Below are 24893 nucleotides of genomic sequence, written 5' to 3'. Positions count from 1 at the left end.
GTGAAAATAGACTACGAGTTCACTATTCAATTTCACTTATGTTTACTTTTCACTTTTGGGTTCTGCATTACTCATTGTGGGTGACCTGGGCCGGGTACACTGGGGAGGGTGAGAAATGGGCTCCCAGTGCTTGTTCAATCATATTCACCAGCTATTGTGGGAGGGCACATGCCTTCAGGACACATGCTCAGATTCACAAGCTAGAGTCAAACACTGGAAGAAACCCCAGAGACTAGCGGCGGGGGGAGGCATAGCTCAGTGGTTTGAGCATTGGCCTGATAAACCCAGGGTTGTGAGTTCAATCCTTGAGGGGGCCCACTTAGGGACCTGGGGCAAAATCAGTTCTTGGTCTTGCTAGTGAAGGCAGGGGGCTGGACTCGATGACCTTTCGGGGTCCCTTCCAGCTCTAGGAGATATCTTCATATATATATATATATATATATATAAAAAATCAGCAGTTTCTCTGGCTGCTCTGCTATCCTGTGTGTTACTGGACCACATGCTCCCTCCTGATTCCCTTGTGCTGTGGCTCTGAGGAGGCAGCTTTTCACAACTACATGCACTGAGGCCACACACAGGGCTGTGCAGCCAGGCTCCCCTCCCCACTGTCAAGTTAACAGATTCATTAACACTTACCAATTGCTTAGTGCCATGCTCATAGCTGCAGCTTACTCCAAACCCAAAAGCATGCAGTACCAGGCAAGCAGCTGCTTGGCTGACTTCTGGATTCTTTCCAACATCCCTCCCTTTAGTTCCCTCCTGATTCCTTCCCCCATCCACCCCAGGGCAAACAGGTGCAGCATCATAGATTGTTCCTTGTCACCACCCCAGGAACCCTGCCAGCCCCTGCCCACTATAACCACTCACCCCCAGTATCCATTCCCCTCTGCCAGGCTCTACGCAGACATTTACCAGAACCCCAGTCCCTCACCCAGGTACTCTACCTCTCTGTCTCCCACAATCACTGATACCTCCACCCCCCACCTCCAGGTGCTACCTCAATGGACTGCAGTTGGTGGCCCAGAAGCCCATGCAGGGCTGCTGAGACCACTCTCACTTCCCCTTCTCGGTTTACATTTGCCTGGCTCATGATGAGCTTGTCTGTGGCTAAGTTGCCCTATGAAATTCTGGAAATAGCAGATCCTTGAAGCCAGAACCAGAACTCTGCTCATTCGTGCTTTCAGCACACATCCATCCTTCAGCACACAATCTCAGGGCAGGGGCCACTTTCACTTCCCCTTGGGCTTAGTTTCCCACTCACTGTGCTTTACGTTAGACCTGTAGAACTTGGGATCATCCCTTTTAACGCTGGAGGGGTTGCTGCAGTACTGCTTGATGTTATCCTCCAAGTACCAACTCTTGTTTTCATCGAACACGGCAAACACGGCCTGCTGCTCTACATCTGCCTTTTTCTGAAAAAGACAGCAGACACGGCAGGGTAAGTTTTGCAAGCAGCTAATTGATACATAGTGGGGTATATTAAGGGCCTAATCTTGCCATCCCTCCAGAGGCAAACTTCCCATTCAAGTGAACAGAAGCACAGTCCAGTGGTTAGAGCAAGGGACTGGGGTTCCGGACTCCTGGGTTCCATTCCTACCTCTGCAACGGACTCACTGGGTGACGCTGGACCAGCTACTAGCATGGCTGCTATGAGCTGGGCTCCCCTTACTGGAGCACTTGTTGCTGTACGTGCAGGCGATTTATTCACTGCTTCCACTCACTAGTGGTTGGTGTCTGAGCCACTGCCAAAGTAGATTCCTTCTTTTGGCCCCATGGAGGGGAAGTGGAAGAAGACCTCTCCCAGCAACCCCCTTGCAATGCTTCTGGATCCCCAAAGTTTGGGGTTTCAGACCTAGGTTGAACCTATGATAGATTGGGGTCAGAACTTCCTCCCTTTCTCCCTGCATACCTTCAAACTTTGGGGAAGTTTAGGGTGGTGTCTAGAACCAGGATTTTGCAATTTCTTGTCTTGGCAAACAAAGCACCAAGAAAGAAATCACTAGCAGCCTGATCTTTCTAACTGAAAGCCCCAACGAGCACACTAAATCTGGGGCCAAATATGCCAGCAGGCAGCTAAAAGCCATCACTGCAAGCAGCCCTTATGGAAAAGTCCTATCGAATTTAATAGAAAACAATCCCCTTATTTTAGGGTTTTTGACTCATCCTATAGAATTTAATGTCCCAACTAGGGAGTTCCTTTGGAGAAGTTCTTTGAACCACCCTACAGATCTCATACCTCATTACATTCTACAGGTTTTTAGACTGACTTCTACAGAAGCCTAGTGACCCGATCCCAGTTCAGTTCTAGAGGCCTTTTCTCTAAGGGATCAATCAATGAAACCAAATTCCCCTGTAGTTCAAACATCACACACAGACAGGAGCCCCTCCCCCCCACTCCCTCAGAGGTTGTACAACATGATCATACCTGCACACCCCTCTTGTCCAGGGCTTCTCTTTTACAAATCAGAAGTGGGCCAATCAGTCCAGAGGCTATATCCCTGGTTACATCTACAGCACTGTGATATAATCTCGTTAGACACTGGGCATCCTGTGCAGTGGGCTGATCGGTGTCCATGATGCTCCATTTATACGTGTAGGTTTCCCCCGGTTGAACGGCTTTACTCAGAGTGCTGTTGTCTGAAGGAGAAATAAAAAGAGAGAAACATTATTAGGACTTACAAACTAGAGCCAGATTCATGACTGGTGTAAACTGGCATAGCTCCGATGAAGTCAGTGCACCTTCAGGCACTTGAAGTCCAATATGTACTTTGGGCAGATCTACACTTCAAAAACAACTGAGTACGGGGACCTAGATACAGCATAGTTGTCCCATGTGGCTTAAACAGAGTTCCTGTTTGCAGTGCAGAAAGAAACTTAACTATGCTCTGTTAAGTTAAAGCCTTGGACCGGCTAAAGCTTTAGCACAGCCTGGAGACATGCCTCATGTCCACTGCAGAATGCAAAACATGTTGTTACTGCGTTTTCTGACTGCTAAGCTCCCATGTGCTAAATGGGAATTATAACACTTAATTTAGAGGCTTGTCATGAAGCTAAATGAATGATGCATGTAAATCACTTTGAGATCCATGGATGAAAGGCACTACAGAAGGACAAAAAAACCTGTTGAACAAGGACTGTTCATATCTGGGGCAGAACATTCTATATTTTAATTGTGACATTTTAAGGTGACCGTGAACTGCACACTGGTGGGGAAGCAGATTGAGAAGGAATTGCCTTGGCTCTAGCATACGTCCTGGCTAGAGGCAGCTCCATTCTATTTCTACAACAAACCTGCTACTCACTACATTCTTCCTATACCAAACCATTACCCATAAAACAGCATTTAATCAGTTGAAGTTAATGCTGCAGAAATAGAATCAAAGGACTGGAAAGGACCTCGAGAGGTCATCTAGTCCAGCCCCCTGTACTCATGAAAAGGACTAAGTAGTATCTAGACCATTCCTGACAGGTGTTTATCAAACCTGCTCTTAAAAATCTCCAATGAAGGAGATTCCACAACCTCCCTGGGCAGTTTATTCCAAGGTTTAACCACCCTGACAGTTTGGAAGTTTTTCCTAACGTCCAACCTAAACTTCCCTTGCTCCAATTTAAGCCCATTGCTTCTTGTCCTATCCTAAGAGTTTAAGGAGAACAAATTACCTCCCTCCTTGTAACAACCTTTTATGTACTTGAAAACTTATGTCCCCTCCTCAGTCTTCTCTTCTCCAGACTAAACAAACCCCATTTTTTCAATCTTCCCTCAAAGGTCATGTTTTCTAGACCTTTAGTCATTTCTGTTGCTCTTTTCTGGACTTTCTCCAATTTGTCCAGATCTTTTCTGAAATGTGGCGCCCAGATCTAGACATAATACTCCAGTTGAGGCCTAATCAGCACACAGTAGAGCAGAAGAATTACTTCTTGTGTTTTGCTTACAACAATCCTGCTAATACATGCAAGAATGATGTTTGCCTTCTTTTGCAACAGTGTTATACGGTTGACTAATATTTAGCTTGGACTGGGGGTCACAGTGGATCACCTTTCCGCAGTACTCCTTCCTAGGCAGTCATTTCCCATTTTGTGTTTGCACAAGTGATTGTTCCTTTTTAAGTGGAGTACTTTGCATTTGTCCTTATTGAATTTCATTCTAGTTACTTCAGACCATTTCTCCAGTTTGTCCAGATTATTTTGAATTTTAATCCTATCCACTAAAGCACTTGCAACCCCTCCCAGCTTTGTATCAGCCACAACTTTATAAATATACTCTCTCTGCCATTATCTAAATCACTGATGGAGATATTGAATAGAACCAGACCCCACTTGATACACCCTTCCATCTTGACTGCAAACCACTGTGAATGCTGCTTGCTGTCTGACTCATACAAACAAGTGCAATCACATCTTTCCGGTCTTTGAACAAATCCACTGACTCCCATTCCTTACAGGATTCAGGAAATAAAACGTCCCCTCTTCCTTCTTTAAAGCCTCCCATGGACTGGCTACAGCTTATTTTATAGCCCTGAACTTCTGTGTAGTCACTCGTTTGCTCGCCCAGCACGAGCATCCTCACTATCCAAGATTGTGGATACACAGTCTTGCCACTGTTGATGACTTTTCCTGCTACTACTTCTGCTCTTTCTGTATCTCTCAGCCCCATCTCATTTCAGATCACAGCAGAAAACATTTCTCTTTTTCCCTTAGCTATGCTTCTTAATATTTTCTAATATTTCTTCTCCTCTGTTACTATTTAACCATGCAAAGAATATGAAGATATAGTGTACTTCGACTTTCAGAGAGCCTTTGACAAGTCCCTAACCAAAGGCAAAGTAAGCAGTCATGGGATAAGAGGGAAGGTCCTCTCCTAGATCAGTAACTAATTAAAAGATAGGAAATACAGGGTAGGAATAAAGCGTCACTTTTCACAGCAGAGAAAGGTAAATAGCAGGTTCCCGCAAAGATCTGTATTGGGAAATGTGTTCAACTTTTCATAAATGATCTGGAAAAGAGGGTGAACAGAAAGGTGGCAAAATTTGTAGCTGTACAAAAGCACTCAAATCAGTTAAGTACAAAACTGACTGAATAGTGATAAAGGGATCTCAATGAACTGGGTGACTGGGCAACAAAATGGCAGATTAAGTTCAATGTTGATAAATACAAAATAATACACATCGGAAAAAATAATCCCAACTATATATACACAAAATGATGGGGTCTAAATTATCTGTTACCACTTCAGAAAGATCTTGGAGTCAATATGGATAGTTCTCTGAAAACAGCCGCTCAATGTGCAGCAGTCAAAAAAGTGAACAGAATGTTAGGAACCATTAGGAAAGGGATAGATATTAAAACAGAAAATATCATACTGCCACTATATAAATCCGTGATACACCCATATCTTGAACTGTGCAGTTCTGGTCACCTTGTCTCAAAAAAGATCTCTCAGAATTGGAAAAGGTGGAGAGAACAGCAACAAAAATGATGAGGGGTATGGAAAAGCTTCCGTAGGAGCAGAGATTAAAAAGACTGGGACTCTTCAGATTAGAAAAGCGACAACTAAGGGTAGGTCTATACTTACCTCCGGGTCCGGTGGTAAGCAATTGATCTTCTGGGATCGATCCCGGAAGTGCTCGCCGTTGACGCCAGTTCTCCTGCTCTGCGAGAGGAGTACGTGGAGTCAGCGGGGGAGTCTGCCTGCCGCGTCTGGACCCGCGGTAAGTTCGAACTAAGGTACTTCGACTTCAGCTACGTTCTTCATGTAGCTGAAGTTACGTATCTTAATTCGAAGTGGGGGGTTAGTGTGGACCAGGCCTAAGGGGGGAATATGATAGAAGTCTATAAAATCATGCATGGTGAGGAGAAAGTGAAGCGGGAAGTGTTATTTATCCTTTCACATAACACAAGAACTAATGATCACCCGATGAAATTAATAGGCAGCAGGTGTAAAACAAAAGTAAGGAGTACTTCTTTGCCCAACGCACAGTCTACCTGTGGAACTCAATGTCAGGGGATGTTACGAAGGCCAGAAGTATAACTGGGCTCAAAAAATAAATGAGATAAGAATATGGAGGACAGGTCGGTCCATCGATGGCTATTAGCCAAAATGGTCAGGGTCCCAACCCCATGCTCCAACTACCAGAAGCTGGGACTGTACGACAGGGGATGGATCACTGGAAATTGCCCTGTTCTGTTCATTCCCTCTGAAGCATCTGGTACCGGCCACTGTCAGACAGGATACGAAGCTAGATGGACCATTGGTCTGACCCAGTATGGCTGTTCTTATGTTATGTTGGGTGAGAACCTTGGCTAGTGTAAACTGACATTAGCTCACTGAAGTCGAGGAACACTTCCACACAGTTTTTTTTTTTAAATAATAGTGCTGCTTAGCATATTTACATTTTATTTTTCATCTGTAGATCTCAAAGCACTTTACAAAAGTGGGCATTTAACATAATCCCCATTTTACCGATGGGGAAAGTGAGGCACGGAGAAGAGATGCAACTTACCCCAAATCATGCAGCAGGTCAGTGGCACAGCTGGGAACAAAACCCAGGTCTCCCACTCCTGTGCCCTAATCAATTACATGACCCCCTAAAGGCAAAAAGAGACCCTAAACAAAGTAACACTTTTGATATTGTGCAAATGTGAACAGTTTCTGACCTGTGGAATCCCGGGGGTCAGTGGCTCCTCCTGCATCCTTTGAAAGCGTCACTCCATGGAGGTAAATGCTGTAGGGTCGACTGGCCATATTTTTGAACACAATCTACGTAGATATGAAGATGAAGAAAGTAGGAGTTCAGCATTCAGTGAATCCTGGTCTGGGTACATTGCTACAAATCCCAGTGAGAGCGAAACTTGCAGATTTCAGCACCGAAAGTGCTCAGGGGAAGAAACGCTCCTTCAAAGAAAAATCTGGGGACCTTAAACCAGAAGCTCTACTGCAACGTGAACATTTGTGGAGCCCACGGATTGGGGTTGCTCTTGTTCTGCCTGGTCTCAGGTGGCTGATGAGAACGCCGTCCTCAGGAGATCTTCCCACACTGCCAGGCACACAAAGCCATGGAGAGTGCTGAGCCACAGATTGGAATCACTGGGATCCCTTAAAAACAATGAGGAGTCCTTGTGGCAACTCCCATCTTTTCATGGGCTGTATATTTATACCTGCTTACTGTATTTTCCACTCCATGCAGCTGATGAAGTGGGATATATCCCACGAAAGCTTACGCCCAAATAAATTTGTTAGTCTCTAAGGTAGAGATTATGGGTTCATAAAGTTCAGATAGATTCGAACTTCCCCGAAGTTCAGGTGTGTTTGGAGTTGGGGTTTTGGACCAGCTATTTTAAATATTCTTTACAAAAATCAATGCAAAGTTAAGATTGATAAACCCAGCACCCAAAGTCAGGGATGGCAGATACAAGACTGCAAACTTCAACTTAACTCTGTCCCCTTGTGATCCTACCTTCAAATATGGCCACTCTTTGTATCATTACACATTATCTGACAAAGAATCCAACACAAGCTGTTTCTTGTTTACAGTAAGTTAGTTTACATTTACAGTAAGTTACACCACAGTACATACAGTCTTTGTATTTGGCCCTCGCCATTTACCTTGATTATGTCTCTAACCTGAGCTCTGATAACAGGGCCCAGAATTCCCATTTCCTTGGGCTGGGGAGTCTCCAGACGCTTATTGAAGTTGGCATCTGCATACTGCCTGAAAACAGCCTTTTTATACTTCTTCCCAATGAGATTTGAGAAGTTGTCCAAGTTCTGAGCTTTATATTGCCTTTAAAAAAAAAAAAAAAAAGGGGGGGGGAAGTATCAATAATATCTTCTTAATGGTGAGATCCACTAGATGGTAGAATACTCTCCCAGGGGAAATAGCAGAAGCCCATTACATGGGAAAAAACAGATCTAGATTACACACAGCTCTATAAAATAGATTATTATGATTTGTGCTACAGTAGCAGCTAGAGACCCAACCAAGGCCAGGGTTCTCATTGTGCTAGACACTATATAAACACATAGTATGAGAGAGCTTCCAATCAAAATTTTCAAGACAAACAAAGGAGGGGAGAGAGGAAGTATTACGTCTCCCATTTTACAAATAGGAAAAGGAGGCACAGAGGGACTGAGTGACTTGCCCAAGTTGTCACAGTCTGTGGCAGAGCCAGGAATTGAACTCTGATATCCTGAATCCAAATCAAGAGACTTGACTTAATCAATGTTACATCAAGGTTTCAAAGACAGTGGAATTCCCAATGATGGCTAAGAATAGGTAGCATTCATGAAGTGAGGTGAGCAGTTGTGGTTTAGCCATGAGCTGTGGCTGTTTTGTACCTAGACTCTTTTGAGAAAGGCTGTAGAAGCGTGATAACAGGTTTTCTGTGACTTATCACTTCTAAGACAAGCCATGTAATTCTTGATTACTTCCGCAACTTCCTTGTCCATCCCTGGCCACCAGAAGTCTTATCGCAATTGTCTTTTGGTTAGACTCATCTCCATATGTCCTCCATGTGCCAGGTGAATTAATCGTTCTCTCAGAAGTGTAGGCACAACAAGATGGTCAATTCTCAAAACCCCTTCATCTACAAAGGACTGTTCATGTGACACATATCTATATGGTTCCAAGTGTTCTGGTATCATTGTCATGTAAGACCATCTATGGTCTATGTAAGTCTTTAGGTCCTTGTGATGGGGTGTGTGCCCCACACTGAAACTGCAAGAGTTGCAATAGGTCCAATCAGCTAATTAGGTTGCAAATAGGGGAGCTTTGGGTTGGAGGTAGCTAATCAGAGAGAAGCTCATTTGTGAGAGAGAGGTGGGGCTTCTACAAAAGACTGGAAATTAGCAGGGAGATATGTGCAGTCACTTCCCGGGAGAAGGGAGATGTGGCTGGGGCTACAGAGGCAGGTAGCCTATGGTTACTCCCTGGGAGGAGAGAGTGAAGGGACTGGCAAATCCAGAGGAGGGGGGCAGGCCAGGAGGTATGAAAGCGGCTCAGGGAAAGGCAGCAAGGTGCAGGGAACTGATCTTAGCTGTTGTGTAGAGAGTCCCTGAGCTGGAACCTGAAGTAAAGGATGGACCCAGGTTCCCCCACCAGCCACTGCAGGAGTGGCATCGTGAGCTAATGAAGCGGAAGACTGCTGGAGAGCAGGAACATTGATACACTCTAGCACCTAGAAGGGGAAACCACAGTAGTGACCTAGCCAGAGGCCTGAGTCACAAAAGGGGACGCTGCAGCTCCCGGAAGTGGGGAGGGCTGCAGAGGAGAAACTGACAGGGTGTAATTGCCAGGAGGGGCATTGGGCTGACTGAGCTAATCCCCAGGACTGCCATGAAGCGGCGCCATCCAGCGGTGAGTACAGCAACCCCATCACAGTCCTGAAGTACCTGGTCTTCTCTCATGGCTGTTACCCACTCTGAGATTGAGTTGTAGCAGAAATTTATGCAAGGACAATCTCTTCATCATCGGTCTCTACTGCACCCTCATGGTAAGGTATGGGCAAGCGAGACAGAATCTGCTGCAGTGGTGATGTTGACTCCTGGAAAATATACTGTCAGCAAATCAAAGTCCATTAGTTTGGAGGCCCATTTGGCAATTCTTGGAGTTGCTTTTCCAGAACCTTATGTGGTTAATAAAAATAAGCTGAAAGAGGCTTATAATAAGATCTTAGGATAAATCTCCCACCACCCCATAAGTAAGTTCTGAAGTGTCTTACTGTCCAGAAACATGCCAGAACTTCTCTCAATGAAAGAATAAGATTTTTTCAGAATCAGTCAGGGCTCCGGAGGCAAATGCAATAGTGACTCCTGTCCATTTTTAAGCTGAGTCAAGACAGCACCAAGACCTTACTCACAAACTTCTGTTGTAACAATTATTTGTTTCACAGAATCAAAAGGGCTTGAAGCTGGGATGGTGGACATTGCATATTTGATCTGGCTAAAGCTGTTCTTGTACAGTTCAACCCATTAAGACCTTGTGTGTCCATTTTTAGGAGAGGACTCGATGGAACTACTTTCACAGCAAACTTCTTTATAAGCTTTGAATGGTATTTGCATAATCCAAAGGGGGACTGAAGATTGTCCTTTTTGTCAGGCTGTGGTGCATCACAAACAGCTTTCGCTAGGTCTGGTTTTGGTTGTATGCCATTCAGAGATCAAATTGTCATGAAGACAACAAGGTCCCCCAAGATTTGTGAACAACTCCTCATGGTAAAAGGCCTTACCTTGTAGAAAGCCATAGAAGCTACCTGACAATTGGAAAGCACCATCTACCGTGTTAAGTCGCTTTCTGCAACATCAGATGTCTTCCAGCCTACAGGTTAATACTGTCTGATACAAGACTGCAACCTGCAAAGCTCCTAAATCTACATTCTTTATTCCCAACCAACTCTACACTCTGCTATTTGCCAACTCCCAACCTGAGTTGCATGCTGCGGACATACCCCAAAGGCTATGGTGGGTCTCCCATCCCAATCAGTGACTATTTTACAGCTACCATAGAGTATAAAAGCAGTAATCCCAAAAGAGAAAATAAAAAAATCCATGTAGCCCGAAAGGGAGTTTCTGTTTTAGGATGGAATCGTCAAAGGGGGCTTCAAATAATATTAGATCTGAATAGTACAGAACATGTCCTTCAAAGTGAGAGAAAAAGGGCTACACAAGGGACCCACAGCAGTGCTGTGCGAATGCCAAGGAGCTGCAGCAGGTGTACCAGAAGGCAAGGGAGGCCAAGAATTGCTCTGGTGTGGAGCTGCAGACCTGCCGCTTTTACAAAGAGCTGCATTCTATCCTCGGTGGAGAACCCACCACCACCCTCAAGAGCTCTGAGGATTCTTTGGAGGAGCCTGAGTCACAGCTTCCTTCTCCTCCTTATATGGCTGAGCTGCTCCGCTAGTGTGGATGGAGAGACTCCCCTCCTACCCCCCACCTCCAAGGCCACATTTTTCAGTTAAGAGGATCACTGATCACAGTTCCACAGTACATGGAATCAACAATAGCTGAACAGGCAGTTTAGAAATCGGGGCAGTCTGCATCAATATTGTAATTTTGAACAGCGAGGAGGAGGAGGAGGAGTATGGGGACAGGCGACCAAGGTATCCAGCAGCGCAGCAAGCCAGGACATGTTTTTGAGTCCTGCGCAGTCCAGCTAGTCCCTACGGTCCAACACAGGTGAGCCTGATGCAGGGGAAGGAATGTCTCGTGAGCATGCAGTTTGCTTTGAAATTGCAGGGATGGAATGCCCAAAGTTGCAGGACACATCTGTTGATTTATTCTTTTTTACTTATGCTAGGTGAGGTAATGAAGCAACCAATAGAGGTAAAGTTGCTATCTGCTTTTCATCCCCCTCTAGAGTTAGGCAGAGGGTCCCTGCAGAACAATTTGTGCGCATCAGGATGTCCTGTGCATCCTCCATAGAGATCGTCAGGAAACTTCTCTGGATGTGGTGTGCAAGCCTCTGCCAAAGGTTTCTGGGGAGGGCTTCCTTATTTCTTCCGCTGTGATAGGACACTTTCCTATGCCACTCAGCGATTACTTCAGCCGGAACCATTGCAGCACACAGGCTGGCAGCACACGGCCCTGGTTTGCAGCCAGACGCCTGCAGGATCTGTTCCCTTCCAGCCTCCATTACCCTCAGGAGTGAGATATCAGCTAAAATCACCACCACTTGTGGAAAACAGTGCCAGAATATTGCGTTCAATTGCCCTATATGCATACACTCATGCCTCTGAGCTATCCCCCTTCATTCTGCCCCACCCCCTTTCCCTTCATGGTTGTACTCACCATGGCTGGACTGCAGCCGGGCTGTAACAATCGCAAGGAAAAATGAGAACCTAGTGCTTGCAACTTGTGTGGATGAAGGGGAGTGAGTTCAGTATACCAAGTTTCCATTTATCTCGTGAACACACTCACAACAGTACCTCTGTGCATTGTACCCTTTGCGGTTGGAAATGTGGCCTTGGGGGGGGGGTCTCTCCATCCACAGCAGCGGAGCAGCTCAGCCAGATAAGAAGGAGAAGGAAGATGAGGGATGGAATGTTCCAAGAGATCCAGCAAACCTCTGCTGCTCTGGATACCAAGCCCGGGGCTTGGATGTTCACCTTCGCGGACAGCAGCCCAGGAATAGAGCAGAGAGGAGAAAGGTGCAGGAAAAGGACCGACGTGCAGCAGGAGATGCTAGTGCTTCTCAAGCAGCAAACATACATGCTGCAGACTCCTGTTGACCTTCAGGTTCAACCATCTTGTGCTCACCTCCTGCTGCAGCCCATAGAGAACTGCATTCTGGGACATCTGGAGCCACTGCACTTACCCTTCCACACCACCCTGGAGAATCACAGCTGCACATACACCAACCGGGTCTCTCACAGGTCAGTGTATGTGTTTCTGAAATGGAAATGACTGTTCTTTCCCCTCCAAAAGTTTTTTTCCCTTTATTTCAGTTTTATTCAATTATAATTTTTTCTCTATTTGCATGGGTATGGAATAAACGTCTATTTTTGGCAACTTGGTGGATTTTCCAACTCCAAACTGAGTCCTGACTGATTGGTAGCAGTCAGACATTGCAAGTTTCCACAGTGCAATTACCACTCACTTCTCCACTGTCAGTGCAGATCTCATTTTAGTGTTGCTGCGCAGGAGGGTTGGGGTGAGTTCGGCACATAGATCCAAGAACATCCGAAAGTTCTGCAATCACTGCTCATCTTCCCAAACCTGATGTGATCCCACCCATCAGTGCTTCTTTTCCGGCCCACCTCCAGCTCCATCATCAATGCCATCAACAACTTTGAATTGTTTCTTTCTATGTCCCAGAGCAATCTAGCCTCCAAGAAATTGTCATGTTCCCTGCAGCTCCTCTGGCGGCTCTGCAAATACTGCACGATCAGGCATGCCATTCTCACAGCACTCGTCACAACATTTTGCATCAATACAAGTGCTGCTAGTGAGAACGCGCACAGCCGACAAAACGAGCGTAGTGTGGACACGTAAAAACGATGTAATTACTTCAGCGGCTGTACGCTGATGTAACTTAGGCCGACATAATTTTGTCGCATAGACATGGATCTTAGTCTGTGCAACAGCACCACTTGCCTAGGAAATCTCCTGCTGCCTCGTGGTGTCAGACTCCCTAGGCTTCCAGCCTGCCCTTGATCCTGTCCCTGTTCCGGCTCCAGCCTTGCCCGGGATTTGTTCCAGCCTGATCCAGTCTTCTCTGTACCCTATTCTGACTCTGCTCCAGACGTGTTCCTGACCCGCTCTAACCCTGTACCCACCTCCTGACCCCCTTCGCCTGACTCCAACCTGGCTTCAACCTTTGGCCTGCTTCTGGTATCTGACTGTGATCCTGACTGAGCTCATCTATGGACTCTGACCTTGGTTCTAACCCACTGCCTGTCCCCGGACCTTAGTTTGAGCACTGCCCTGTCCCGACTATGTCCAGCTTCGACTACTGCTCCAACCACCAGGCTTGACCACTTAGAACCCAGAGCCTGACACATTCACTTATTCAGCCTGGTAGAGCCCTTCAGAAGCCATGCACTAGGATTTCTAGATAGTGCATTCCATAAATACCATGCAACCCTGCCTCTAATGTTCCTCCTGTTCTACAAGATTGAGTTCCTGTGAAAAATATACAGAAGAAGTTCTTAAGGGCTAAGACTTTACATTATATATAGCATTTCCTAAGTTGCCCCAAGTTAACATTTCATCAACAGGGTACAGTTCACCATTTTACCTATCAATGGTCTCTGGAATTTCTGGAGCATAATCCCAGGTGATTTCTTCTGCAGCAATGAAATATTCCCAGTCCTTAATACGCCCTTCCTTAAAGGAGCATTTCTTATTGAATACGTCTTTCCTCGCACATTCTTTTATGTTGAGGTAACCGTGCATTCCAGCTGGTTATATAGAGACAGTACAATGGTTACTGTTAGTCCTATGAACAGTGCATTTCTACAGCCCATCAGCGAAGGATGCATGAAAACATTCACTCATTGACCTGAGTCTATTCAGTTTAAAGAGTGCAGGCATTAAGGGTGGTATTTTCAAAGGGGCTTGTGGGAGTCAATGAGAGCTCAGCAACTAACTCGCATAGCCTCCTTTGAAAATACCAGCCTAACTGACAGCAAGAACTTCCCCTTTTCTGTTAAATGAGCCCTCCAACCTTTACAAGAGGGAATCCACTGATCCATTACAACAGAGATCTCTTCACTCTAGGAGGAAACTAACATCCACTGTTAAAGATGAGCAGAAAAGATTTTTTCTCACTGAACTGCAAAAGTTTTGTTTCTCCTGAAAAAGCTGGTCAATCTCGAGGTTTTTTATAATGAGGCTCATCTGAGCACCTCCCAAAAAATTAAAAACAGAGTTAGATTCATTGTTGACCTGTAGCCCCCTTGCAGCAGTAGTCCTAATGAACCCCATCTTGCAATCCTAATTCAAACAAAATGCCCTGTTTTCCACTGATTTCCTAGGATGATCCCAAATGTGTTAGCCACCACATTTGACAAAGTTAGCAGCACTTTAGGAGATAAGGAGGAAGAGACAAGAATGACACACTCTGCAACTGCACAACTGCCTCCTGAACAGATGTTCCCTTGCCTTGCAGGTGCTTCTGAACAAGCGAAGATATCAGCCACCTTCCTTTCTGGCTCACAGTCATGTTTGCTGTGGTCGATGCTCCTCCCACAAGGTTGACGGTCGAAACCTTGCGACGATTTTGTTCCAGGACTTGCCCATTGAAATGGATGGAGAAAATCTCTGGTTTGGAGCTCATTCCTATCAAATGCCAGCTAATGTTATCGTATGTGCAAGCTCCTAGGTCTGAAACAGAACAGCAGGGTTAAGAACACAGGTAAATCATCCCAGAATTACAAGATAGTTAATTAATTCCCACTGGTAGGTAAAAAGTGAATACCCGCTCTGCACTTTCAATCAAGTCTCTCTGATATCTTGAAGGCCATGTCTAGGATGGATACTGTATAGGCCATGGGTGAGATTTTCAAAAGTACTTAAGTGGATTAGGGGTCTAAATTCCATTGAAAGTCAATTGAGTACCTAACTCACTTAGGTGCTTTTGAAAAACCTCACTCCTTATCCAGCAGGTGGCAGGAAGAGATTTAATTCTCTCTCTGCACGAACAGACACGGCCTTGGGAGCCATGTGCTCTCAGCACCAAGGTCAGACTGCAGGGGAAAGCAGTGGTGGTTGGGAGTGCACACATGCTCCCTTGTGGAACCAGATGCTCATTGTACGGTTACACACGAGGCTGTGCCACTCTACTTCTTCTGTTTGCTTTCTGCAGCTGACTAGGGTATGCTGCAGTGAGGAATAATACACAGTTTGTGGACTCTGGCTGGACGCCATGAGTACGTACAGTACCTGGCAATGTCCCATTAGCGTAACCATTAATCGTGTACAGGAGAGAGGTTGATTTTTGCCAGCTTTTGCTTTCATCGAACACAGCAAACATCAACACATATTCTCTGTCAAACAGCTTCTGTGTCCCATCTTCCTTCAGGCTTCCTGTGGGAGGAAACAAGAGGTATCAGATGAAGGCAAAAATAAAAACAGCTCACATCAACTAAAAGGCATCCAGATCTATTCCATGAGCTTGCGGCACGTATGAGCAGCACCTGGCCACATAGGACGTTTTTTCAAAATGTGTTTGAGGTGAATTTAGTTCTGGGGAAAGGTGCTGGACTGGCAGCTTTGGAGACTGAAGGCCTCTAGCATTCACAGAACAGGTTCAGCACAGGGAGCATTTTTAATATGGGCAAAACAGTGTTTTTTCCTAGCCTTGTTCTTGGAAACAGTTAAACAGCTTTGGCTACAACTTTCCAAAAGAATTCAATCTGAGGCAGACACCTGGAATGGTAAATTCCAGCCTGAACAGTTGAAGTTTGACAATGTTATAAGCAATTGAAGCTGGGGGTCTCAAAATGGGAAATGTCAGGCAACTTTAATATAAGGTGGTGTTACCAACACTACCTACAATTAGAATTATTCAAGAAACTAGTGTGCATTACAGCAAGTCCAGAACACTGTAACCCTAAGGCCTAAAATAAAGACACAGGAAACAAAAATCAATTTCCTCTAAACTGCCTGCACAGAAACACGAGAAGGAAAGAGGAAAATGAAATGCCTTCTCACATTATGATACAATCTTCAAGCTTGATTTTTATGTGTTTTTTAGTTTTTATCGTTACCATAACAGAAAACAACACTATCAGAATGTGCGAGGCCACTGAAAGAGTAGACCAGCTGACATTTTATAGCTTTTGTCTACCCAAAGCATTTTGGTTACCTTTTTTACATATAAGCAATGCTCCAATCAGACCGGAGTTAAAGTCCATCACCATGTTCTCATGTGAGTAATAGATATAGGTGAGACAGGGTGGGTCGGCTTCTTTAGGCCCAATTTCCGCAGTGATCTCCCACGTGTATTTATACACCAGGCCTGGAGGCACAGCATCATCCAGTTTTTCAAAAGAAGATGTTCTGTCAGCGTACAGGGAACCTGCGTAGGTAGAAGTCGAGAGAGGGAGGTAGAGGTGGCATTGAGGGAAGGGTTGATGAACGTATGCACAGGGTTTTTACTATCATTGCCATCCATACGCAGAGAGCTTGATTCTTCTCTCACCTGAACCAGCTTTACAATGGTGCAGTCATTGACACCAGTGCATAGGGAGTGTAAAATGCTACCATTTCTGACATGATTTACATTTACTTTGCACTAGTGAAAATGAGACAAAGTGCAAATTGGGCACATATTAAGTAATAAATAACCCATTACCAATGGTGGCAAATGCCTTGAACTCTAAAGCCTTGGAACTGAAAGAATACAAATACATTTTCTTTAACACACACATTTAAACATTTACTATATGGGAGGATAGTTCCCAATCTTTAGGATAAGGTGCTTTCTGAAAAAACTGTAGCTATTTGGATAAACAGCGTGAGGAGGCAGGACAATGTCGTGCAGTTCATTTAGTGCACAAACAGCCACAGACTGGATTCAAAGGTCACATAACATCAGTCTTTGGGGGATTTTCTGAGTATTTCCTCCCTCACCACTATATTTTCTACCCCCTTGTTGCACTTGCAGCTCTATGCAATCAAGCTGATTGAGTGCCAGTTAGAAGAAGTTAACATCAAATTGGATTCCATCCTTAATTTTATTAATGGATGTTGGTAAATCATTTGGCAGGATAGAGTGGCAGTGTCTTAAACTGATAGCTTTACTCAAGTGTGATTTGGTCTCTATGGCATTCTAGGAAACCAACAGGATATATTAGTACCACGCCTCTAAGAGTTGACAGCCAAAGGCCAGATCTTGCAAGAAGCTGAGCTCCTACTGGGAGATACCAAGTATCCTTTGTCATATTCCCTGGGTAGACCACCCCTTCCGAGACCCTGTTTCAGTCCCCCGACTGCATCTCTTTCAAGTGACAGGGCTGTGCCTCGATTTGGTCTCTGGATCACATGCCAACCATGATATCTAGCAAGCCCAATGGCGTGGCACCTGCAAGAGTTTCTCCTTTGGAGCCTGTGATCAGTGGTAGTACGCAGTGACACAGAAGCAGCCTCTTCAAAACAAAAGTATGATTTGTTTGCCAAAAGGAGCACAGCACTCAGAGATGGATTGAAAATAAGGCTTATACACATACTGTCTTACCTACACTAGGCATTCCCCTCAAGCCCCTAGGTAGCCTTGGAGCCCATGTTTTCTTGGGGACCAAATTACATCCTGCTTGCTGCCCCTGACTCTCTTCTGGATACATCTGCATTGGAGCAGCACAGCTGTGGTGCTGCTGCTGTACTGCTGAAGTGTAACGCTTCCTTATTGACACGAGGGGATTTCCATTAAGATTGTTAGTCCACCCTTCTGAAAGGCAGTAACTAGGTCGACGGATTAATTCTTCCATTGCCCTAGCTGCATCTACAGCGGGGATTAGGTTGATCTAACTGTTTGTACAGAGTGTGAAATTTTTCACAGCCCTGAGCGAGGTAGCTAGCTCGAACTAAATTTTAGGTGTAGACCAGGCCAGTCAGTTTGTGTCAGCCTGCAGCAGCTGACAACTTCCCTCCTCCCTTTCTTCAGGGTGGGTATTTTAACTGACCAGTTACTTTTGTTCTCCAGGTTCTCAGCTTTGGGCAAAACAGCTATGTCACCAGCATAAGTGAAGAGTCATTCAGCAGTATACACATCTCAGACAACAGGGCTGTCACATGGTTGATGTAATAATAGATGAGGTTGGGCCACAAAATGTAGATTCAGATCCAAAAATCAAAGGTCGATGGTGTCCATACCCTGGACTTGGTTTTAGGCCCTTCTCGATCTAAGATTATATAGTCTTGAGTAGAAAAAAAGAACAGATGGCATTTTACAGCACATACCTTCCGACAGTTTGTTGTAAGCAATGCCCTGTGGGTGAATGCTCAGCTGTTTGTTGGCCATGTTCTTAAAGTGAACTACTAAAGTGTCTCCCACTTCAGCATGCAGAGTTGGTCCCAGAAGTCCTGCAGAAATTCAGTATTAAAAATAAAAAGCGATAATGAGCATCAAATGGTACATCTTATTGAAAGAGAAAGTCACTTTCTCCTGAATGGGAGAGTGAACTCCTGTTAAAGGACAAGTTGCACAAAATAAATCAGAGGATTTAATGCCAGTGCAATGAGGATTAATCCTATCCAGTGATTTAGCTGTGAAATACCTGGATGGTAGAAAGGCCCTCAAGGATCTAACAGATGTGGCCCAATGTAAATAAGGCTGTGAATTATATATTCAGCAAAGGACACTGAAATTCATGGGAAAATTCTGCACATGAAGCGAGAAGGCTGTTTCCTGGCTATGGAAAGTTTAGTGAACAGACAGCTTAAAGGTTGGGGAAGGGTTTTCTCCCCTTACAAATTAGTCACCAGTACTAGCATAGTTTTAGGAAAGCAGACAGAAGTCTTAGGGAGTGTTTAATGTGATATCCAAAGCAACAGCCTTTACAACACAAGGTTTGTCTCCACTGCAGTGGGATATGCAGTTGCAGCTCGGCAAGGCATTCCCATGCTAGCTTTAGTGTAGGTAGCACGGCTAAGAATAATCAGAAAAAGATGCAAGAGCACAGACCCAGGTTCAGGCTAACAATGTAAGTACATACCTAGGAGCCCACATTGAAGCCGATGCTCCTGCATCTTCTTTTATATTTTTAGCCATGTTAGCTAGATTTAAGCTAGCGTGTATATGTCTACCTGAGCTGGTATCACACTTCACAGTGCAGTGTAGACATACCCACAATCAGGGAAGAAAAGATCCTTCAGTCACAGAACGCATGCTGTGGAAATGGGGTTGGTAAGAAAGGTATTGTAGTGATAGCCTGAGGCATCTTCCACTGAAGACAAAAGAATTTTTTCCATTGACATTAATCCAAAAATGGATCAAGCCTTTGCAAAGGTGGTTTAAAAAAAAAAAAAAAGACATTTACCTGTAAATATGTAGCACCTGACTCCATCCAATGACTGCATCCTAGGGAAAAGCCAGTTTTACCCAGCCTGTCTGAGGGGAGGGCTTTTATGGAACAAGGAACAGTTACCAAAAGATAGAACAAAGGAAGCCAAGTATTGGAAGGGGGCATATCAATGCAGAGAGCCACAGAGGAAGGGGAAGCACTGTGCAGGAGAGAGCAAGGTCACAGGGGCTGGGGGAAGGAAACTCCATGTGGGATAAGCCACCCAGCATATAACAGCCTGCATAAGGCAGGGGAAACCCTGCCTGCCTATGTTCCTGGACACAGGTGTCCCTCCAAGGACTCTGAAGGGAGGAGTGAGCTAGTGAGGTGCATTGTGATTAGGATGGTTCTTGTGTTCTATATGATCTGTATTGTCTTGTGCTTTATGTGATTAAGTAAAGGAGCAATTGTGCTAGGCTCTGTGCAAAGCGTGAGAATGCGTTATCTGCTTCATAATTATCACATGCCTCCCGTTAATCTATAAACCAGAAGCTTTTCACCTTGGAGTGGAGTGTAGGGAGAGGGTGTATTTAAGTACTATGGAGTCTGAAGTGTCCCCGTTGTGCCCAGGGGCTTGGCAGCTCAAGAGTGGGTTCCAGCTCTCATAAGGAGGTGCCAGATAGAAAGTCTGCACCCTGAGTGCATGTCTGGGGACTCCAAGATCGGGGCAGGGGCTAGACTGTCTTCAGGTCCCAGAGCCTTAACATATCCAGGGACCCAGAGGCTTGGATTCCCCTCACAGCAGTCTAGTGGGTGGCCAGCAGGGGGTGCCCAACCAGATCTGTGACATTCTTCCTGCCATGTTACAAACTGCTTTACAGAGCGAGTGCCTTGCTCCCCACTTGGTAACAACTGGTCCTGTCTAACGAGCGACCAGTCAATTACTCACTTCCTTTCCTGCTCTGTTATTGAAAGAGAGGAAATGAGTCAGTGGCTCCAAAGGAGAAGGGAGGATGAGTTCCCAGAGACTACAGTGTCAACCCAGGAGGAATCTAATCACAAACTCGACCCTGCAGGTTGGATCACAGCAACTGGACGCCAGCACTCCTTAAACCCCAGCATAAATTTTCTTCCAGTCTTCTGGAACTTCCCCAGTGTTCCAGAACTTATCCAAAATCAATAGTGGAGGTTCAGGGGTGCAGTCCCCCACGCAGGCTTGCTTGAAAATCCAAGTCAAAGGGAACGACCCCACCAAGCCACTCCTCCACTTCTACCCCCCTACAGCAACGCACCCCACTTGCTAATACACCCCAGAACCTGTCCCCGGGGTGACCTTAGATCTCTTCCAGGAGGAGTGGTGGAATCCATAATGGAGAGTAGTAAGGGGGGAGACTCTGCAGCTGTGCACTGATCCATCATGAGCCCAGGCAGGGGACGGTAAATGGTGTCAATCAAAGGACTGAGTGTGATCAGTGTAACTGTTTTGCACAGCGCTACACGTGGGGAGATCGATAGCAGTAGAAGTGAAGGGAGCAACATCCAATTTTTTTCAAGTTCTGGAAATACAGAAACCAGCCTCCAAAAATGGGTGCCCATATATTCTGCAAATGCTGCAACAGTGTACGCCTGTATTCTGGCCAGCAATGGCACCAATACAGACCCATCACACAGATGACCTTCCAGGAGCACGAATGATCCCACAGAAGGATCATTCTGCAACAGTATGATCATAACAGTATATTGGAGAAACAGAATAAGGAAGACAGTGGAAATCTCCTGGTTGTGAAGCTGCAAACAGTCAATGACTTACATTTTCAAAGCTGGCTAGGGATTTTGGGTGCCCAGTTTGAAATACTGTAAAGGGGCTTGATTTTCAAAAAGTGCTGAGTAGGACGGCTTCAGAAAATCAGTCCCTCTTAGGGCATCTCAAGTCAGTGACCCAAAAATGGGAACACTCCAATTACTAGTCACTTTTGATCCATAAATTCCAAGGCCAGGAGGAACCATTGTTATCAGCTAATCCAGGGGTTCTCAAACTTCATTGCACTGCAACCCCCTTCTGACAACAAAAATTGCTACACGACCCCAGGAGGTGGGGACCAAAGCCTGAGCCCACCCGAGCCCTGCTGCCCTGGGCAGGGGGCGAAAGCCAGAGCCCCCCATCCCTTGGGGGGGGGCAAAGCTGAATCCTAAGGGCTTCAGCCCCAGGCGGGGGCCTGTTACCTGAGGGCCTCCCCACACACTCAGGGCTGAAGCCCATGAGCTTCGGTCCTGGGCCCCAGTAAAGCTAATGCCGGCCCATGGCGACCCCATTAAAACAGGTTCATGACCCACTTTGGGGTCCCAACCCAGTTTGAGAACTGCTGATCTAGTCTCACCTCCTGTACAACACAGGCCATAGAACTTCTCCAAAATAATTCCTAGAGCAGATCTTTCGGAAAAGCACCCAATCTTGATTTAAAAATGGCCAGTGATGGAGAACCCAGCACAACCCTCAGTAAATTGTTTCAATGGCTAATTATTCTCACTGTCAAAAATGGACAGCTTATTTCCAGTCTGAATTTGTATAACTGCAACTTTCAACCATTGGATCTTGTTATACCTTTCTCTGCTAGATTGAAGAGCCCATTATTAAATATTTGTACCCCATGTAGATATTTATAAACTGTAATTAAGTGACCCCTTAACCTTCTCGTTGTTACACTAAATAGACAGACTCTGAGAACTCAATCACTCTACCGCATGTTTTCTAACCCTGTAGTCATTCTTGTGGCTCTTCTTTGAGCCCTCTCCAATTTAATCAATACGGATAACAGAGGACAATATTTTTAAGGATTGGGCTTTTGGCTCCTGTGCTATAGAGAATTCTCTATTTGCTTGGCTTGCAGTACATGGTAGTGATGGGTATACAAATACAGGCACATTTTCCTGCACGTAGAAGACATTGGCTTTGAAAGTTATTTTCTGCTTACCTGAGAAAGTATCTCTTGGTTTTGCTGTCTGAAAATCTGCTTCATACTCTCTATAGGCAATTTTCTTAAACACAGGCTCTGAATTGTCTAATCTGCAATAGGAAGTATTAAAAAAATAAATTAAATGTAAAGCTTCTTAGCCATGCAGTGTGGTCCAGTGGAGTGGGCACTAGAGTGGGCCTCTGGAGACATGGTTTCTATTCCCGGCTCTGTCACTTGGGTAAATCATTTTATCTGTTTCCCCTCCCACCCTGTGTCCATTTAGAGTGTAAGTTCTTTGGACAGGGACTCTTATTACATCTTTATTCAGCACTTAGCACAGTGGAGCCCCAATTGCAGCTGGGGCTTCTAGACACTATTGTGTAGCCATGTTTGTCTCAGGATATGAGAGAGACAAGGTGGGTGAGAACATCTTTTATTGGAACAACTTCTTTCTGAGTTAACAGCCAATAAAAGAATAGATCATCACTTTAGAGATCAATTAAATGCATTCAAAGAAGTTTTGGGCCCTCTTTCTAGATACATTTGAATAAAAAAAACATTCAGACTGTTCAAAGAATGTCAGACTTCCATTCCACCTAACTCCTCCACCTTTTCCCTCCTGGGTCCTTCCCTCCCCTCCCTATTCACATAGGTTTCCTAAATTATTACTGTAACCTCCACCCTACTGTGTTATGCCTATATAGTACTGTCTGGTTTTGTACTGTCTGTTCTTGCAGCTTTGAAGAGTTGTAAAATTGCATAATTTGTTGGAGATCCCATGAAGCCTGCAGTATTCTGCAGCATATATGAGCTGTAAGTCATTTACCTTTTGGTACTTTTTATTTTTGTTTTTTTAAACCAACCAACCAACCACACACAAAATTTGTCAATGCTGCCATGGGAACCTGAAAGTGAAACTAGGAGGAAAGCATGAACATGGTGAAACTGACTATTGTGTATTCATCACCTTAGCTGAAGAAATATACTTAGTAAGCAACAATAAAGAAAGTAAACTAGATTATTCATTTACATTTTTAAAAATCTATGGTGTTTTTTGTAAGGACCTTTTCTTATTTAAAAATAGAGGTAGTATTGCCAACTCTGGTGATTTTTGTTGTTAGTTCTGCCACATTTGATGTTTTTTCTTAAAGTCCCAGCCACTTGAATGAAAAGTTTGCATGAGAATCTCAGCTTTTAAAACAAAAACACAAAACAGCATATTTCTAGTGGTTGCAGAGAAAACTTGAAACTGTGAAGAGTGTGTGACCAAAAAGTAAATAAAAAGAACTCAAAATTTCCCCCCCCCAATGAGATTTTAAACAGATGATAATGTTGAGAGGTTTTTTTTATTTGCCTTGTGACCTTTGAGCTTTTCTACATGACTGTGGGGGCCAGAAACTTTTTTTAATTATTGAAATGAAAGCTGAGATTCTGATGTTTTCACTTAGCTGCAGGAGCGGAGGCTGTGAGAAGACACCAAATCTAGAGAGACTCATGCAAAAATCCTCAATGTAGGATTGACCCCAGTGAGAGTTTTGGGAGTACAGAGGATGTGGGAGTGAGCCCAAGTTTGCCTTTATCAAAATGGCATCAATAAAAACTGCTCAAAAAAATCACATTGTGTGAATAAAACAGCTGATAGCATTGAACTGAATTAAGGGCTTCATCCAACTGGAGTCAATGCAAAGGCTCTTAACTTCCATAAGCTGGATCAGTCCCTAAGCCCAGCTGGGCACAAACTCCTGAGGAGACTCAAGTCCCTTTCAGCCCAGGAGGGGGCTGGTTGCCTCCATATCTTCCCGCACTTACCTGGACTGTTCTTTGGACTGGGGTCTGTAGCTCCAGCTGGTAGTCTCTGCGGCTATGTAGTGTTCCCGGACCTGAGCTGCTCCCACCCGATGCCACGCCAAACCTGGCCACCACAAACCAAGCAGCATCAAGAGAAGGAGGTGAATGCAGGAGAGCCCCATGGTGCAAGCTCCTGCTGATGCCACACTGGGAGACACATGAGGCAGTGGCTGCTGCTTTTGCTAATGCTGGGGAAATGCTTTCATTGTGGTTAGTGATGCAAGAGATGATGGTGGTGTTAGTGACACCCAGGTCATTGCTCTTCACCTCCTCCTGCTGCTGACAGGAATCAGAGTGGAGATAAACAGCTGTTCAGACTGCCTTTCCCTTCCTCCGCCACATCTTCCCTGCTGCGTGTCAAGCACAAAGGACAAGCAGCCTCAACCACATAAGGCAGAGTTGGTTGGCTGGGTCGTTGCCTACTAGGGCAGTAGAGTATTAGGGGCAGCAACCCAAATAGGAACGGTTTATGTGGTTGACTTGCAGGGTGATGAAGCATAGGTGGAGTGCTGGCACTGGGGGCAGAGCTGGCTAGGGATGTCACATGTCCTTGGATGTCAGGGATTATTCCAATTTTGAGGGGGAAAGATCCTACATCCTGCAAACCTGGCATGCTGGATGATACAGAGCAAGAAATAGTTCAGGACCTGGGGA

General features: G+C 45.1%; 1 protein-coding gene across 1 annotated transcript in view; it reads right to left on the bottom strand.

Annotated features, from left to right (window-relative positions):
- LOC128845525 (coagulation factor V-like) overlaps positions 1 to 24427 on the bottom strand; it is a 54137-nt gene extending 29710 nt beyond the window's left edge. Inside the window, exons 1-11 of the mRNA XM_054044311.1 lie at positions 24201 to 24427; positions 22410 to 22501; positions 18395 to 18517; positions 16302 to 16514; positions 15377 to 15520; positions 14597 to 14818; positions 13731 to 13893; positions 7604 to 7781; positions 6655 to 6757; positions 2426 to 2637; positions 1262 to 1412 (exon numbers count right to left, since the gene is read on the bottom strand). Coding sequence (XP_053900286.1) covers positions 1262 to 1412; positions 2426 to 2637; positions 6655 to 6757; positions 7604 to 7781; positions 13731 to 13893; positions 14597 to 14818; positions 15377 to 15520; positions 16302 to 16514; positions 18395 to 18517; positions 22410 to 22501; positions 24201 to 24361 — 1762 coding nt within the window. The 5' untranslated portion in view covers positions 24362 to 24427. The remainder of the gene's footprint in view (positions 1 to 1261; positions 1413 to 2425; positions 2638 to 6654; positions 6758 to 7603; positions 7782 to 13730; positions 13894 to 14596; positions 14819 to 15376; positions 15521 to 16301; positions 16515 to 18394; positions 18518 to 22409; positions 22502 to 24200) is intronic.
- Between the last annotated feature and the right edge of the window lie 466 nt (positions 24428 to 24893).

The sequence above is a fragment of the Malaclemys terrapin genome, chromosome 1 (genome assembly GCF_027887155.1).
Source record: "Malaclemys terrapin pileata isolate rMalTer1 chromosome 1, rMalTer1.hap1, whole genome shotgun sequence".
Taxonomy (NCBI): Eukaryota; Metazoa; Chordata; order Testudines; family Emydidae; genus Malaclemys; species Malaclemys terrapin.
Note: the sequence above shows the minus strand (reverse complement) of the source record. Positions and strands in the feature narration are given on the sequence as shown.